At 41.1% G+C, this 19,679-nt stretch overlaps 1 protein-coding gene across 1 annotated transcript; it reads left to right on the top strand.

Annotated features, from left to right (window-relative positions):
- Positions 1 to 1,462: 1,462 nt before the first annotated feature.
- LOC101898064 (trichohyalin) lies at positions 1,463 to 18,200 on the top strand. Its single transcript, XM_011298313.3, has 5 exons — positions 1,463 to 1,903; positions 2,183 to 7,754; positions 10,758 to 12,635; positions 16,376 to 16,598; positions 16,670 to 18,200. Exons 1-5 carry the CDS (start codon positions 1,829 to 1,831, stop codon positions 17,286 to 17,288), a joined length of 8,367 nt encoding a protein of 2,788 aa, XP_011296615.2. The 5' UTR covers positions 1,463 to 1,828; the 3' UTR covers positions 17,289 to 18,200.
- The last annotated feature ends 1,479 nt before the right edge of the window (positions 18,201 to 19,679 follow it).

The following is a 19,679-nucleotide window of genomic DNA, read 5'->3' as shown; positions in this document are numbered from 1 at the left end:
AAAGATGAATGGAAAATTGGTTTTTTCAACAAAATTGAATCCAAGATAGAGGGACAATATTGCTGATTACAATTTTTTTTTAAATTATTCATTTCCAAATGTCTCATTGCCTTTTTAGAAATGGAGACCTGGTTTCTATGCAGTGATATTTGACAAGGTAAAATACAGAAAAATGCCTCTCTGCATTTTATGCTTATATTAAATGACTGAACCTTCTTAATTATACCATGGGAGATACATAGCAGTACGGCATCATGGCTAGGCATATTAATGTCAAATTATAAGGGGAAAGTGACCGCAGGTTTCGAGTGTGGCTCTGGCATCCCTTTATGATATGTCACAAAATATGCCATGCGAAAACTTCAAGCTGCTTATGTACGCTCACCTTAAGTGTTTTTTTGTTTTTCAAAAAAAAAAAACTGACCAATTCATTAAATCAAAAAAATATATCTATATATTCCTATCTTCAAAGTTAATACAGATAAAAACTTGTCAGCTACAAGCATGGTAGAAGAAAGCAGGTAGATTTTCAAAAAAAGGAGATTCCAAGTAGTCCCCAAGACCTATCGATAGATTCCAATGTTGTTAACTTTAACTTCGGGTAGGAATACATAAAGCGCATATTTGGCTGGCTTAAGTCATCATCTGGCTTCTTCGTAGAGGAACAAGGTAGCTTTAGGTTGACTTAGTTCGATTTTGGCCATAGCCTCCTTTGTTCATTTCCGAAGAAGCCAGCCAGATAAGCGCTTTATGTATTCCCACCTTTCTTTTTTATATCAAAATTTTGGGTTTCAGTCACCGATTTTTGTTGGTAACTTAAAAAATCAGTTAGAAAATCCCACTACTGGGCTAAAATTCTTCCTACTAAAATTCGGCGTGGCGTACTTTAATATTCAACTACCCCACTATGGTAAAATATTTTGTACGTCCCTATTACCCACATACCAAAATCTACCAATCTATTTTGAAAAAAATTATAAATTTTAAAATTTATCCATTTACAAAAAAATACATATTGCAGAAATTCTCATTTTTCTATACATTTCTGTTTTCACAAAAAAAATTATGTTAAAATTGTTTAACTTTGAAAATTTGTACGCTCGACGCATTTGTGTAATATTCATACAAATTCATATGTTTGACTCCTGTCTTGAAATATTTATACCGAATACGTCGAATTTTAGGTAATTTTAACATTACCCTGTTAATATATTAAAAAATAAATCAACCGTTTCAGTGCAATTAAGTAGTAATTACAAATATACGTATAAAAATTGCAATTATATCATTACATTTCCAAATTCAGTGTTATCGTTTCATGATGAATACCAGAATCATGGCTTCTTGTTATCATTTCAGCCAGTCATCATATGAACCCACTTTAAGATTTCACCGTCACTATCGATAGTGGCATCATCGACTGATAGTATAATCGATTGTTTGCCACCGCTCTCTCTCTCTCGATCTGGAGAGACCTACATTTCTTCTTCGAGTGGCGTTCTTTTTTTGGTTTATTTGATTTAATTTACAAGAAAAACACCGAAAAACCTTATTATAAATATGTTTACAGTTCTAAAAAGATGTTCAGCAAACAAATAAAACATCCGTGTTGTGTTATCAAATGAAGTTTCATCATAAAATCGTTGAAAAAGCCGAAAAATAGTGAATTTTGTTTTTGGGCCAAAAATTTGGTGTCTGAAAAGCTGAGAAGAAAAGAAAACACGACGGAACGGAACGGCACGCACGCCACTTCACTTGGTTAACAAAAACAAAGAAAATTATCTGCCTGTCCCCGCTGTTGTGAATCAATGAGTGAAGTGGAATAATCATGGAAAATTTGAAAATAAGTGAAAATTTATTTACAAATATACGATATTTTGTTGTGGGCAATTTGGAAGATGAGGTAGGTGTTGTAGAGTGGCTATGAAGCGCGCTACTCTATGGAAATCTAGTTTTTTTTCTTCATCTAATGGAGAAGGCGCTTAGTTTGACAATCAGTTGTCAGGCGGTTTGTGTGTGTGTGTGTGCCTGAAGAGTGCGGTAAAAATGTTATATTTTCAGCACAGGGTGACACAGAGGTTTTATATTAAAAATAATTACACCATTTCTTTAGAAATTACAAAATAGGAAAATATAAAAGACATAGAATTTCTAATTATTTCACCCTCCTTTTTTTCCCTAGATTGACCAATTGCTCAAAAATGGTGGCGCCCAGAAAAAATCCTTCCTCACCGATATGGTCACCCATTTAATATGTGCTCCCAATTATCATGAAGATGAATTGGCTATGAACTTGGATCTGTATACGGTCATCCCAGTGACAGAACAATGGGTGTTGCACAGCGTTAAGCTGGGACGTTTGGCTTCCACAGCGGCATTTGATCCCAGCGTTAATCGTTTAATGAAAAACATTTCCGTGGCCATTGTCAATGTCTCGGCCAGTGATCGTAAACGTTTGTACGCCATGCTGACGTATAATGGAGCCCAGGTGACGGCAAATTTTAATGGAAACAATAGTCACTTAATTGCTGGCATGGCTGGGGGTCCAGTCTATACGAAAGCCATTGCCCTACCCAAAAGTGCCATAAGCATTGTTACACCCGATTGGGTTGTGGATTGTTTGAAACAAAAGAAATTATTAGCATGTGATGGCTATCATCCGCGTCTTCTCAAAATAGTGGAGAAACCAAAATTACCTCAAATAGCAGCACCGGCAGCAGCGTCCAATGCCGCCGCAGCAACATCCAGTGGAAATAATAGCCGACTTTCATCTGGACCAACAACACCCACCCAGTCCCAGCCGCCTACTGTGACATCAGCATCGCCTGTTGCCAATATTCCGCCTCCAGTTTCCACCCAGCAGCCCCAACCTCCTCCGCCTCCTTCTACCACCACTAGCACCACTGTGGTGCCCCAGTCTGTGGAACAATCCTTATCCAATATTTTGGGTTTTGATGATGACACCCTAATAGACAAGGTCAGTGAATCGCCTTCCCTGTCCTCCCTAGATGCTGCCCAAAGTATAGCCAATATAAAATCGCAACTGCAGGCAGCAGCTGTACAAATAACTGCCGCCGCTGCAAAAGACAATAACAAGACTGCCCTAACTCAACAACCACAACAACAACACCAACAATCACAACCAACCAATGTCCTTACCTCCAGCTCACCGGTGACAGGAACATCGGCAGCAACTACCTCATCTTCCACACCGACAACACCAAAAAGTGGGGCCACATCACCTTTTGGGGGTAATCACTCCATGGATCATTCGCTGGCAACGACCAATTTACAATTACAACAACAACAACAACAGCAACCACAATCACAGCCGCCACCACCACCTCCGCCAGCTCCTTCACCGCAGCAACAGGCTCAACAATCGCAAATTGTTTTCGTAAGGCCACGTAATGTTAGCCAACAACAAATTCTGCAACAACAACAACAACATCATCTCATTCAAGCATCACAAGTCTCCCAAACGGGTACGACAACAACAACAAGTGCAATTACCACGGCCGGTGGACAGCCACAACCAATTATTCTGCAACAAAAAATTATACCAAATGTTAGCTTACAACAACAACAACAACAACAGCAGCAACAGGTGCATCCGCAACAACAACAATTGCAGCAACTCCAATCCCCCAATCAGGGCCAGGGCCAACAACAGCAACAATTTATGCCCCAGCCTCCACGTACACCCACCTCAACAAATCCCGACTCCAGAACTCCTACACCCACGGGTACACCACAGCCGCCTAGGACACCCCAGCCTCTAAGTGGTCGACAAACACCTCAGGCTCCACGCACCCCCCAACCATCGACCACACCACAGCCGGGTCAATCGCCTCAGCATATCTCCCAAATTCAAATGTCGCCCTCAACGGCTGGTCCGCAGTCCATGGCAGCCACTTCTGCTGGACAAACGATTCAGCAACCAAGTCCGCAGCAGCAGCCGCAACAGCAGACCATTACCATGTCACCCCAGATGATGCATCAGCACATTTTGAGGCAACAACAAATGGTGCAACAACAGCTAATGCAATTACAACAACACATACAAAGTGGCCAGACTTTGACACCCAATCAGCAGGCACTGCAGCGACAACTACAACAACAGCAACAACAATTGCAGCAACAACAGCAACAGTTGCAGCAGCAACTTCAATTGCAACAAGCTCAGCAGCAGGCTCAACAACAGCAGCAGCAGCAGCAGCAACAACAACAAATGCAAATGCAACAACAGTCGCCACGAATGCAGCAAAATCCATCACCTCGTCAGCTACAATCTCCTGCACCTCAAATGACTCCCCCACCACCTCCTCAATCACCAGGAATGGCCGGACCACAACAACAGCTGCGCCAGCAATTACAGCAAGTCCGACAATCCCAGCAGCAGCAGCAGCAACAACAACAGAGGCAACAACAACAATCTCCCCAGCACATGATGTCGCCACAGCCATTCCAGCAACCTCAGCGGGTGCAATTGCAAATGCAACAAATGCAGCAGCAACAGCAACAACAACAGCAGCAGCAGCAATCTCCTCAGCATAGGGCTTCTCCCGCACCACCCTCACCAATAATGCAACAGCAACAATCGAAAATGCAAATTTCCAATCATAAGCCCATAGATCCCACAGATCCGGTTCAAGTGGCTCAGATTCTAAGTCGTTCCGCACCTAGTCCCAATCATGAGTCCCTTATTATGAGGACCCAACAACTGAAGCAGCAGCAGTTGCAGCAGCAGCAACAACAACAATTACAGCAGCAGCAACAAGCCCAGACTCAACAGCAGCAGCAGCAAGCCCAGACTCAGCAACCCTCTCCCCAGCAGGCTCAACCTCAACCCCAACAACAGCCATTGTTGGGCAATTCCAATAACCCAACGGTTGGAGGGGTTACTGGCCAAAGGCAGGTCATAAACACGGCCACAGCCCAGGGACAACAAATCATACAAAGCCACATGGTTACAGTGCAACAACAGAAACAACAAATGTTACAATTGCAACAACAACAACAGCAACAGCAGCCACAGCAACAACAAATTTTGCAGCAAAAAACTGGAATGGTATCACCCCAGCATCTGCAACAGCAGTCGGCGGGTGGACAGCAAAATATGATTGGTAATCAGCAGCAGCAACAACAACAATTACAATCTCAATTACAACAACAACAAGTTGTGCAGCAACAACAAGTTGTACAACAACAAGTGGTCCAACAATCCCCTAATCAGCAGCAGCAGCAGCCGCAGATGCAATTTGTGGGTACCTCACCGCAGCAACAAGAGCAAAGACAGCAGCAAATTCTTATGCAACAACAGCAACAACAACAATTATTACAAAATCAACAACAACAACAGCAGCCCCATTCGCAAACATCTCAGGCGGGTGGGGTGCGAATTATTCAACAGACAATACAACCGGCACCGGGCACAACTTTCCAAACCGCCACCCCCCAACAACAGCAACAAATTTTACAACAAAGGCAGGTCCAATTGCAGCAGCAGCAGCAACAACAACAACAACTTCAAAATACTCAACAACAACAGGTGGCAGGGGGGGGACAATTGCAACAGGTCCTTAGTACCACTGGTGGAAATACAAATATTGCAGCTCCGGCCGCTCCCCCACCGGGTACTCCAAATAAACCGAAATATATTATCAGTCAACAACAATTCAATCAATTAAGTTTGCAACAACAACAACAAATACTACAACAAAACCAACAAAATCAGAATTTCTTTATTGTCAATCAGACGAATGTTACGGCGATGCAGCAGCAGCAGCAACAACAACAACTTCAGCAGCAGCAGGCGGCGGTGGCTGCTGGACAACCTCAACAACAAATGCAGACTGTTGTAGGCCAACAACAAATTGTACAGCAAATTGGTCAAAGTCCCAATCAAATGATGAAACAACAACAGGCGCCACCTCCAATGTATGGCCAGCAAAGGACGCTGGCACAGCAACAGCAACAACAACAAACTATTGTGCATCAACAACAAGTTCTTGATTTAGAGGGGAATGTCTTGCAATCGCCACAACAGCAGCAGCAGCAGCAACAAAGAATACTTTTGCAGCAACATCAAGTGGCGCCCAATGCTTCACCACAGCAGCAGCAATCTCCCCATCCCCAGCAGCCGCAACAGCAACAAATTGTCATTAACCAACAAATTATCAATAATCCTCAACGATTGCAATATTTACAACAACAGCAACAACAATTGCAATTCCAACAAAAGTCTCAATTACAGCAGCAGCAGCAGCAAACGACTGGTATTGTTGTGGGCCAACAGGGCACACAGCCACAAATTGTACAACAACAAATTCTGCAACAAAGCCCCCAACATCCAGGCCAACAACAACAGCAACAAATTATTATACAACAAACGATACCCCAGCAACATATTGTGGCTGGGAGCCAAACGATTCTACAAAATCCCCAACAGCAGCAGCAGCAACAGATTTTGGTGCAACAGCAGAAACAACAACAAATGCAAATTCAACAGCAGCAGATACTGGATCCCCAACAACAGCAACTGTCGCAGTCACCACAACATCAGCAGCAGCAGCAGATTATTTTACAGCAACAACCTCTACAACAAACAACGCTTATCCAACAGCAGCAACAACCTCAACAACAGGGTCAGAGAATGCCGCAACAAACACCGCCTCCACAATCACCACAACAGCAGCAACAACAACAACAAATACTTATACAACAGGCCAGTTCGCCACAACATCAACAGGCACAACAGCAACCCCATTGGTCACCCCAAAGTCCTGCCCAGCAGCAGCAGCAACAGCAACAACCAGGCACCCCCGGTTCCACTGGTGGTGGGCTACAATCTCCCCTACAGGGCCAACAGCCACAAATCCAACAGATTATACCCCAACAACAACAACAACAGCCACCACCACAACAACAACAATTCATTCGATCCATACGACCCTCAGCTGCCGGACAATGGCAACAACAATCGGCTGCCATACTTCCGCCCGGTGCCCAGCCCCAACGCCAACTAATCCATCTCGACGACAAAACCCATGCCCACTTCATGTCCCTGGATCCCATCAAGAAGGCCGAATATATTTCCAAACTACAACAAAGTAAGCAGCGGGTTATGCTAAGGCAACAGGTGGCCTATCAACCACGTCCGGGTGCCCCCAATGTTGTGGCCAGTGCTTTGGGCACACCGCCCAGGCCAGTGGCTCCCACCACCCAGCACATTATTGTGCAATCTCAAATGCCGGCTGGCCTGACACAACAACAACAAATGCAATGGTTGCAGCAGCAACAACGTCAGGTGGTGGTAAGAACGGGAAGGGCACCGGGTCTAACGCCCATTGGACAGCAGCAGCAGCAACAGATAGTCACGGCCGGCGGAGGTGTGGGAGTGGCTGGGACGGCCGTTAATATAAGCCAACAACAATTGCAACAGCAGCAACAACAACAACAGCAAATGTTTAATCCCAACGATCCCAATCAACAGATACTATTGCAACGACAGCAATTGCGTGTTCAATTGCAGCAACAGCAACAAGCAGCCGCAGCGGCGGCTCAACAACAGGCTGTCCAACAGCAGCAGCAAATTGTTGGCCAAAAACCAGGCCACCAAACTGTTCAAGTCATCACCGGTCCCGGTGGCCAGGTAATTGAACAGCAAACCATTATCCAACAACCGCAACAGCAACAACAGACTGTTGTAACCAATCAAATGGTTGCAGGCCAAACCATGCAGGGTGGTCAAGGTAAGATCTGTTTCAATACTTTGTTTGTTATTATAATTGTCTATCAAACAAGGATCTCCTCCCATTATAGTTGGGTCCAAACTGGCTCAAGAAGCCATAGACTTTAGGAGCAGACTTAAGGTTTCATTTGCTTAAACATTTGGCAAAAAGGTGTAGATGAAAAATAATGGCATTGAATCAATGACATTCTGACCTAAAAAAATTATCCCCCTGGAGGCTCCTTGCGAATAATAATGATCATGGGTCACTCAACAATCAGGAACAAAGGTTTTATTAGTTCTCTAAAAACTTTGAACAGGCGCCTTTTCGATTAGGAATGTACTTGTATTTAAACAGTGCGATGGAGATAACTTTTTATGTCGGGAGAGGAATCACAGATGTTTCAGATGTTGACCCCGAAGTAGACATTTCAAGTTTTGTTCACATAATAGTGCAATAATGGATTTATAGTTAGGTCAATTAGCGGACCTGTGACTGTGATCTTCTATATTCCCCCGTACGTTTTTGTGCCCAGGTACCCAGCATAAAGAGCTTCAAAGCAGTAGATGACTAGAGATTTTTGAAGATCCTTTAAATGTCGTTCTATCAAGTCCTTAACTACCTCAGCTGCTTTCCTGATTGCCCTTTGTAATTCTTAAAGAAGTCTTCAAGGTTCATTCGGATATTCTTTTGAATCAGGCTTCAATCTATACAAACATTTTTATACCCTTAGCCATATGACCAGGGAGGGTATATATCATTTGAGACGGCCAATAACATTGGTTGAAATAACAATTTTGAAATAACAATTTTTCTTTGGACTAAATCCGTTTCAGGACATTTAAAGTCAGTCTAGCGATGTCCGTCCGTGTGTCTGTCTGTCTGGCTGGTGCGCACGATAACTCTCGAAGGGAGTATCCGATTTGTTCCAAAATTGGTACAACGTAATATTATTGTCAAACATAGATCGAGTTCGGAGATGGGCAATATCGGTCCACTCCTTCTGGTACCTCTCACACAAAAGGTTGAAATTTTCATAGAAAATAATTTACTGCCCAGAAAGAAGAGGGATAATCCGATTTTGCTCCAACTTTGCAAATCCCAATACTTTCGTCAGTGCTAGGTCAGGTGCGGAAATGGACAATATCGGTCCACTCCATCAAGTACCTCCCCCACAAAGGGTCAAAATTTTGAATAATTACAACTCTTATAAAATGTGATGTAAGTGTCCGATTTTCTTTAAATTACACACATCGGAATATTTTTATTAAAACAAGGTCTGGTGTTAAGATGGAATATATCGGTCCACTCCTTCTGGTACCTCCCCCACAAAGAGTCAAAATTTTGAATATTCATGAAGTTCTTAAAACACGAAATAAACATCCGATTCCAATCAGACATGGTACACCTAAATATTTCCATCAACACAAGATCTGTTATAAATATGGTAGAGATCGGACCATTCCTTCTGGTACCTCCCCCACAAAGGTTTAAAATTTTGAATAACGAAAACGCTAATAAAATCCGAAATAAGCTCCCGGTTCTCTTCAAATTTCATACATGCTATTATTTTTACTAACACCAGATCTGCTGTGAAGATGGAATCTATTGGTCCACTCCTTCTGGTATTTCCCTCACAAAGGTTCTAAATTTTGAATATTCGTCAAGCTTATATAACGCGAATCTAACATCGGATTCCATTTAGACTTGGTAGATCTAAATATTTCCAGCAACACAAGATCTGATATAAAGATGGTAGAGATCGCGCCATATCTTCTGGTACCTCCCACACAAAGGGTCAAAGTTTTGAATAACCAAAAGATCAACAAAATCCGAAATAAGCATGCGGTTCTCTTCATATTTCACACATCTCATTAATTCTACTAACACAAGATCTGCTGTGAAGATGGAATATATCGGCGAACTCTTTCTGGTACCTCCCCCACAAAGGGTCAACATTTTGAATATCCATGTAGCTCATAAAACACGAAATTAACATCCTATTCCATTCAGTTTTGGTACATCTCACTATTTCCATAAACACAAGGTCTGATATAAAGATGGTAGAGATCGGACAATTCCTTCTGGTAACTCCCTCACATAGGGTTCAAGATTTTGAAAAACAAAATACTCAAAAAAATGAAATAAGCATCTAACTCTCTTCAAATTTCACACACAAACATTTTTGCTAACACAGGATCTGTTGTAAAGATGATATATAGTCCTGCCAGTCCCTTCTGCTACCTCACCCACAAATGGTCACAATTTCCAATACTTATATCTGTCACAACTTGTAATTCAGCGATTCTTTACAACTTGCTAAATGTTTCAGATCTAAATATTTCTCTCAGCCAGTGACCTAAGATGAATATGGAATTTATGGTTTTGCATAGAAGTGAATATAAATGTTCGATTTTCTTGTAATTTTGCCCACACCAATATTTGTATCTGTACATATTATATGAAGTCTGAAAATGGAATACTTCGATCCACTATATCTGGTACCTCACGCATATTTCAACATTTTCTAAAACATATCACATATCTCACATAAAGTAAAGGAAGTAGTTGATGTAGTCCAAACCTGGCACGCCGCAATATTTATATCATATTTATTTAGGTCCGATACGAAGTGAACAATATTGGCCCTCCGAAGGAATAGCCATAGCGGGTCAAACATTTGAAAAATCATAACAGAGGGCAAAATATATTTAAATGAGGGTATACATCGGTGGGCAAACCCGACTTTTAATTTTCTAATTTTTTTTTTTATTTATTTATTTATTTATTTTTTTTTAAGAAAGATTCTATTTTTCTCCTCAAGTTACCAAACTTCTTTATAATTTATTCCTCCCCACTTTTGTGTTTTTTTGTGTGCAATTAAAAGAACATTTTTCCCCTTTATCTACCTTTTCCCGCACCAGAAAAAACAACAACAACCACAAAAAAATTAGAAGAAGAGAATGAATTTAACTAAGATATCGTGTTGTATGCATTTTTCTTTCTTTCTAATTTTCCATTTAGCTCAACTGCAAGGCGGCTCCGGCGGCAATGTAATTACTACTTTGGCACCCCAAACCGTGGTTATGTCGTCAAATCAGGCCATGACGCCCGGTGTCGGTGGTGGTGGTGGTGAGGGACAAATGCAACAACAGCAGCAGCAGCAGCAACAACATCTCAATATGATACAGACTCAGCAGCAACAAATGAATTTGAATACCAAAACGGCCCTGGCAAAAATGTTAAACAATCGTGTGCAACAGCAACAACAGCAGCAGCCGCAACAACAACAACAAATGCAGCAACAAGGTATGGTGCAAATGGTGCAAGATCCCACGGGTCAGTTGCAGACCCAGCAGCAGCAACAACAACAAGTATTGGCTGTCCAACAGCAGCAGCAGCAGCAACAGCTTCAACAACAACAGCATCCCCAATTACAACAGCAACAACCTCAAATTATACAACAAACCCAAGTTGTTGTGGCTGGACCACAACAACAACAACAGTCTCTGCAACAACAGCAACAAATTATAATGAATCAACAACAACAACAGCAGCAGCATCTTAATCCTGCTGTCGTCCAAACAGCCGTCACTGGTCCTGGTGTCATTGCTGCTGCTGGCCAGCAAACAATGGAAGCCAGTGCTGCCGTCACATTGCGTTTGATGACCCAACAACACAATGCCAACATGCAACAGCAACCCCCACATCATGTCCCACCTTCTCATCCCAACACCCCAACGGCTGTAACCCCTGGCGGCGGTGGTGGTTCAGTCATTCCCAATCAAATAATTACCCAACAAGTTGGTGGTGTTACTGCTGCTGGTGGTGTTGTGGGAGTAGTGCGCAGCCAGCAGGAATTACTGCTCCTACAACAACAGCAGCAGCAGCAACAACAACAACAACAACAACAACAGCACCCGGTGCAACAGCAACAAATGCGCCGACCCATTTTACAAAGTCAAATGTCAGCGACGGCCGGTGTTGCCACCGGTCCAGTAGCTGCCAATACAATTCTGGCCGCTGGTGTACCAGGACAACCGCAGCAACAACAAATTGTACAACAACAACTGATTGTAACAGCTGGCGGTGGTGGTGCAGTCCAGCAGCAGGTTGTTGCAGCTCCTGGACAACTGCATGGTGGCCATCATGGTCATGGCCCACCCGGCATAATGACCCCAGCCGGTTACATACAACAGGGTCGTGTCACCCAAATTCCCATACCCCAAAGGCCACAATACTATGGCCATAATCCCAATCTAAAATTACCCCCCGATCTGTTTTTGGTCGGCTGTACATTTTACATTGTCGAGGAGTACGAGGAGACGGATGGTGATGAGCTGCCCATTTGGATGGAAACCATACGACAATTTGGTGGCGACATTGAAAAAGTCTATTGCCCTCGTGTTACCCACGTTCTGTGTCGCACACAACGTCATGGTGTGGTCATGCAAGCTCTGCGAGAATCGAAACGTTGCATCACCGCCTATTGGCTTAGTGACATTTGTCTAAAGAAACAGCTACTGCCGCCGTGGCAACCCCTACACTTACCCTTCCCCAGTCAATTTGGTCACCAAAAACCCCTGGAGCGACACATCATTGCCTCGAATGGCTATGAACCGAAAGAGGAACATCGCATCAAACAAATGGTCCAGGAATGTGGTGCCATCTACACATCATATCTGTCCAAGATGAACACGGTGCTGGTGTGTAAAAAATTCGAGGGTGAAATGTATAATGCTGCCAAAGAATGGAATATACCCATGGTCAATTCGATGTGGTTAAACGACATCGCCATAGGCAATCTAAGTTCAATGTCTCAATATGACAATCCGAAATACCAACAGTATAATATCCAGCCACCATTCCGTATTGATTATGGTTTGGTGCCGCATCTTATGGGTGAGTTTAACGTTCGAGATTGTTTGAGTATTGGAAAATTTTTTACAGGGTGTGGTGAAGGTGTTCTTGAAGAAAAAAAATACGTATAACCGATATCTTTGTTAAATATCATTGGGTGTTCATGGCAACGAAGTTTTAGGCCCCCCAGGAAAACAAATTTAGGAGAAAGGAGGATTGTTGGTAGTTTGGTAGGAAATTTTCGGCAAGGCTTCGTTTTTTTCTAATAGTCCTAGAAATCGAGGGGACCTTTTAGGGGTGCCTTTAGAAAGACTTGTTAGTAGCCCTTTGGACATCCATTTATGTGATGTTTTAAAACTATCCCGGAATAGCTTTTAGCCATATTCAGGTGGAAGGAGGACTATTGATAGTTTATTAGCAGATGCCCAATAAGGCCTAGTTTTAGTCTAATAGTCCTAGAAATCTGAGGGACGTTTTAGGGAGGCCTTTAGAAAGGCCTGTTAGTAGCCATATGGACATCCACTTATATGATGTTTTAAAACTATCCCGGAAGACCTTTTTGGCCTGTTCAGGTGGAAGGAGGACTATTGATAGTTTAATAGGAGATGCTCATTAAGGCATCGTTTTAGTCTAATAGTCGTAGAAATCTGGGGGGCGTTTTAGGGGGGCCTTTAGAAAGGCCTGTTAGTAGCCATATGGACATACACTTATGGAGTGTTTTGAAACTATCCCGGAAGATCTTTTAGCCATATGCAGGTGGCAGGCGGACTGTTGATAGCTTGTTACGAGTATGGCCTCGTTTTAGTCGAATAATCCTAGAAATCGAAGGAAACTTTAGAAAGGCTTGTTAGTAGCCATATGGACATCCACTTGTGTGGTGTTTTAAAACTATCCCGGAAGACCTCTTAGCCAGACTCTTTAAGAAAGTATTCATAGAGCTTTTGTAGTTCCCCAGTAAGATCTCTACAAACAACTTAGGGAGCCATTTTTAGTAGCCTTTTACAACATATCCCGGAATTTAGTTGCTCCTAAAGGGGAGGGTTTTCAATGGCCTTTTAAAATCTATTCTATAACGAATTTTGGTTTCCACTTTCTATTCCCTTGAAAATAATTTAAAAGTGCTTTTAAGTTAGCCTTTCAATTCATATCCACGGAAAAAAATCCTGGCTGTCTTAAAAACGTCCATCTATGTGGTCCTTTAAAACAAGTTGATCTTCTTAGTGTGGCCTACATATGAAGAAAATCTTTTATTAGAATTTAAACCCAAAATACAGATCCATCGTCCTTGTGGGAATCTGTACATACGAGTTTGTGGCCCTTAGAAATAATTTTCGAAGGCTCATTTGTGGGATGCCTAAATTTACTTTTCTAGTTCTTAGAAACACTTCTGGAAGACGTCTTTGTAGCATATAAAAATCTAAGATCCTAGCTGTAGAAACAATTCTGGAAGGCTTCTTTGTAGCATTTAAAAATCCAAGTTCATGGCTGTAGAAACAATTCTGGAAGGCTTCTCTGTAGCATTTAAAAATCCAAGTTCATGGCTGTAGAAAACAATTCTGGAATGCTTCTTAGCAGCCAATAAAAATCCATGCTTCTGATTGTTTTCAACAATTTTGGAATGCTCCGTTTCGTTAGTCTTTTTAGACTTCAAGGCCCTTAAGTCTGCTTGAAAGAATCACAGACATTTTTGTCGTCCCTGGTCTTTAATTCGACTTTGAAGACTTCCAGTTTTTATGGTGACCATCTCCTTCCCATGACAGCACAAGAGCGAGAGCTGCCCCGACAAACCCGAGTAGATTTGGTTCAGTTAAGATCCGGATGGTGCAGCCGTCATAATTCCTATTTTGCGCGGATTGACAGCGTTGTTCAGAACATCTGTCCAGCTTGTGGCACAGGTCCACATGACACTCTGCACCTATTTCGCTGGCCAGCCAAACCTACTCACCTAAGTCCAGTTTCGTTGTGGACCCAAAATGTATAGGTTGCATCCTTTTTGAGGCTGGACATAGAAGCAGAACCCGATTGAGAGGATTCAGAACGGTCACAGCAGTATAAGCTGCTACAACAACAACAACCGGCCATGAGGATGTCTTCATAAACGTCTAGGCCGTTTTATTGTCCTCGTGCCGTTTTTGTCCACTTCCAAGTTTTGGTTCGTCTTTTTTCAAATCCCACGCTTTAATGTCATATTTATAGACAAGCCGGCTTTTAGGTTGCCTTCGCGTTTTCCTAAACCTCCAGGGCTTAAAGTAGGCTTTACAGAGTACCAGGTAAAACTTGTGTGTCCTTTTAGGGGACCCTGGGTTGTTCAGGTCTATAAGAAGTCTATAGAAAGTCCCAGACTCCTATACCCCTTTTATTGACTTCCGGGATTTAGGATCATTTTTAAAGACTTCCAGAGCATTAAGTGTCCTTTATAAAAAATCAGCCTTAGGTATCGTACTCAGGGGCCCGCCTTAACGTCGTTTTCATAAACCTCCAGGGCTTAAAGTAGGCTTTATATAGCACCTGACTTTATGTGTCCTTTTAGGGAGCCCTGGGTTGTTGCCTTTTTAGACTTCCAGGACTTTAAGAAGTCTATATAAAGTCCGAGAATCTTAGGAACGCTTTTTTGGCTCCTGGGCTTTTGGGACGTTTTTAAAGATTTCCATAGATTTGTGTGGCTTTTATAGGCAATAAGGCTTTGGTATCGTATTCAGAGTCCTGCCTTAATATCGTTTTCATAAACCTCCAGGGCTAAAAGTTGCCTTTATGAAGCATCAGGCATTATGTGTTGTTTTAGGTTGCCCTGGGGGTTTCAGGTTGCCTTTTTAGACTCCCTGGTCTTTAAGAAGTCCATACAAAATTCCCAGACTCTTAGACCGCTTTTATTGACTCCTGGGCTTTTGGGTCGTTTTTAAAGACTTCCAGAGCATTTAGTGTCCTTTATAGAAAATCAGCCTTTGGTATCGTACTCAGGGGCCCGTCTTAACGTCGTTTTCATAAACTTCCAGGGCTTAAAGTTGCCTTTGTGAAGTACCAGGCATTATGTGTCGTTTTAGGGTGGCCTGCGTTTTTGAGGTTGTCTTAGACCTCTTTTATTGACGCCTGGACTTTTGGTTCGTTTTCTAAGGTTTCCAGAGCTTTAAGGGGACTTTATAGGCAATCAGGCTTTTGTATCGTCTCTGAGACCTTTGTAGTCCCTTGGCCTTTGAGTCTTTATAGAGTCCCAGACTTTTAAGCCGCTTTTAAAGGCTGTCTGGCTTTTGATGGCCGTTTGATTTTAGAACCTTAAGACTATTGATCCTGGGGCCTTGCACCTCATCTATATAGATCTTCTAGACTCTAATTTGTCTAGATAAGTTCTCAGCCCTTCAGTTCGTTAGTTAAAAGAATCTTAGGCCGAAATTTTAATTTCTACTTTTATTGACTCCCTGGCCTTTGAGGTTGTTTTTAAAGATTTCCAGAGCTTTAAGTGGCCTTTATTGACAATCAGGCTTTTGTATCGTATTCAGAGGCCCCGGGTTGTTAAGTTCGTCTTCGTAGTCCTCCCGATCCTTGAGAAGACTTTATAGAGTCCCAGAGTTTTAAGTCACTTTCATAGACTGTCTGGCTTTTGGTCGTTTGGTTTTAGATACTTAGGTCTTTAATGATCCTCGGGCTTTTGCAGCTTATCTATCTAGATCTTCTAGGCTCTAATCTGTCTACATAGATTCCCAGTCCTACAATTCGTTATATAATTTAATATTAGACCGAAATTTTCATAACCATAACCTCAAATAATTTCTTTTGCCTCGTTTTAGCTGCTTGGAAAGCACCCATTAACCTAACCCAAGAAGCTCACGAGCGGGTTAAACGCTTTTTAGCCGATCCATTCTATGAAAAGGCAAAGCGACAAAAAATATCACCATATCAAGAAGAAATACCTGAAACCATACTCTGTGTTGAATATCCCCAGACGGCCAAGCCGCCCAAGGTATTGTTCTCACAGGTGGCCGATCCGGATTCGCTGAAAAAGGCTGTAGTGTAAGTCAGATCAAAAATCCTTTTTTTCTATGGATATAAAAAATAATGAATTCCTTCTTCCTTTTTTGTAGATCCCTTGGCGGCATTGTTGTTGACAATCCTGTGGATGCCACATATTTAGTAATGACACGCGAAAGTCGTACCTGTAAACTTATACAAGCTGTCTGCCATGTCGATTATGTCCTCAAGTCACAATGGTTGGTGGAAAGTGCCAAGGCTGGGAAATTTCTACCGCCCGAACCATATCGCATCGAATACATACCCGTCGATGAGAATCTAAAATTCCATTTGGACACAGTTCTTCAGTCGACAACACGTTCCACTCTCTTTGCCGGGCGATATTTCTTTGTGACACCTGACGTTTTTCCTGCCCGTTCGGAAATTGTACGCATGATTGAATCATCTGGCGGTAAAGTGGAGGAAAAACGACGCACCGCCCAGGCCATTGCGGAAATACATGCCCAATCACCGAATGCCTATATTATTGTGACATGTCCCAATGATATGCATTTGTGTGTGGATTTGACACGTTTCGGTAATCCCAAGTGTCCGATTGTCTCAACGGAATTCGTTATGAGTTCAATACTCAAACAGACACTGGAAATTGAACCAAATATCATACCATATTTGTATAATAATAATATTTATTCGGGTATTAGCAGTAGTGGTGTTACGAAAACATCTAAATAGCCTTTGTTGAAAGGTGGTGGAGCGGGAGGCGGGGCAGGGGGAGGAGTTATGGGAGTAGGCTGTGGGCCTTTGTTATTACCCAATGATGTACAGGTGTATGATGATCTGCATAGATATATGGATTTAATGGACACCTTATTGGACGATGGCTCGGAATCATTGTTTTGAGGAGGTAAACATCGGTTTTGAATGGGAAAAAGTGAGGTCTTTTGAAAAAAAAGTGAGTTCTCTTGAAAAAGAAGTCAATTTTACTACCCTAAAAATGAGAGAATGTGAAAAGGCTGCTTTTCCTTTTTTTGGGAAAAGAATACGAATTTGGCATTTCAATTTAATGGATACCGTATTGGATGATGGCTAGGGTAATTGTTTTGAAGGGATGGGGAAAAAGTGAGGTCTCTCAATTTTTTTTTAATTTTCCTAACCTAAAAATGAGAAAATATGGCTTAACCCTAGTTTAGTAAAAACTTTAATTTTTTTTTAAATTTCTCTTCCAACGTTAGGTATTTTTACCCTGATCAAGAAAACAATTTTTTGTTCTTGAGGGAAGGACCTGGGACCCCATATTTTTGACCCAAAAGTCCGGGTTTCTGAACCCGATTAGACCCGGATCCACGTACCCGATATAGACAACATAATTTTAATTAACTGGTTAGAATCGGGTTATGCGGGTTAAAAGGCCCATATCTCTGGACCCAAAAAAACTATAAGCACAAATTTTAGCATTTTGTAAAGGTAAGAGTGTCAGCAATAATTTGGCATCTATTTGGTTGACCCCCATAATGGGTTTTTATAAAAAAAATTCGGGTCCAAACAATCAATAATTTGACTATAACTTCCGAACCGCTTAAAAATTACCCCATCTTGTGATCAGTTGTTGGATAGGTATTTCTTTCTTTGTCTATATAGGGTAAGTGGATCCGGGCCCGGTTCTTGAACCCGGAATTTCGGGTCAAAAATCAGGCGTCCTGGCTCCGTCCCCCTAGAAAAAAAATAGTTTCCTGAAATCAGGTTAAAGATAACAACCTCTGGAAAAAAATTCGAGATAATCGAAGAGTTTTTACTAAACTAGAGTTATTGCGAAAATATGAAAAATATATTTTTCATTTTTTTTTTGAAAAAAAAAATTAGATTTTTTTTAAATAGAACAGTGTTTGGCTTGCTTGTTTGGGATACCATAGTATTTTGTTGTTGCAAAAATCGTCAGGCAAAATCCCATTATTGTTGTTTTTATAAAAACAACGTTTGTTTATGAGTGGAGAACGATGGTAATGTTTACCAGGGGGTAAGGCAGGGAATACCTAGGTTTCGGAAAGAGCCACCAATCCTCATCAGTTCCCTTGTTTCTTGTCTGGGATATTCTCCCCAGAAGTTATTTAAAAAATAACTTCTATGACAAAAAACATTTTTTACCCAAGTGACGAGATCGTAAGCTCAATAGAAGAGGGACAAAAGAATTACATAAAACTAAAATTCTTTTGGAAAATCTTCTAAATCTCACAACCGCACTTATAAACATTTACATCTTTCTCCACTTGTTATGTTTTCGTTCAACCTGAACGAAGTAACATAACCATGTAAGTTTGTTTTGTCTGTTACAACAAAAACCCCTTTGTCGACCGTGCCTGTGTCTATTAATAGAACAGTGTTTGGCTTGCTTGTTTGGGATACCATAGTATTTTGTTGTTGAAAACATAACAAGTGGAGAAAGATGTAAATGTTTATAAGTGCGGTTGTGAGATTTAGAAGATTTTCCAAAAGAATTTTAGTTTTATGTAATTCTTTTGTCCCTCTTCTATTGAGCTTACGATCTCGTCACTTGGGTAAAAAATGTTTTTTGTCATAGAAGTTATTTTTTAAATAACTTCTGGGGAGAATATCCCAGACAAGAAACAAGGGAACTGATGAGGATTGGTGGCTCTTTCCGAAACCTAGGTATTCCCTGCCTTACCCCCTGGTAAACATTACCATCGTTCTCCACTCATAAACAAACGTTGTTTTTATAAAAACAACAATAATGGGATTTTGCCTGACGATTTTTTTAAATATTTTTCCAAAAAAAAAAAAAACAAATATTTAAAAGAGAAAATAGTTTGTCGAAAAATATAAACGTACTCAACCAAATAATAATAAATTTGTCAAAAAAAATTTTCAATAACTAACAACAAACCATAAAAAAGATGTAAAAAAAACTGAAATTTTTCAAAAAAAAAAAAAAAATCATTTCAAAAATTCATATTTTTTCAAAAAAAAAATCCCAAAATTTAAATAAAAATACTAAACTAGAGTTATTTACTTATTTATTATTTAATATATTTTTCATTATATTTTTTGAAAAATAATTTTAATTTTTTAAATATTTTTGAAAAAAAAAAAAAAAAAAACAAATATTTA

This window comes from Musca domestica, unplaced genomic scaffold (assembly GCF_030504385.1).
Source record: "Musca domestica strain aabys unplaced genomic scaffold, Musca_domestica.polishedcontigs.V.1.1 189, whole genome shotgun sequence".
Taxonomy (NCBI): domain Eukaryota; kingdom Metazoa; phylum Arthropoda; class Insecta; order Diptera; family Muscidae; genus Musca; species Musca domestica.
Note: the sequence above shows the minus strand (reverse complement) of the source record. Positions and strands in the feature narration are given on the sequence as shown.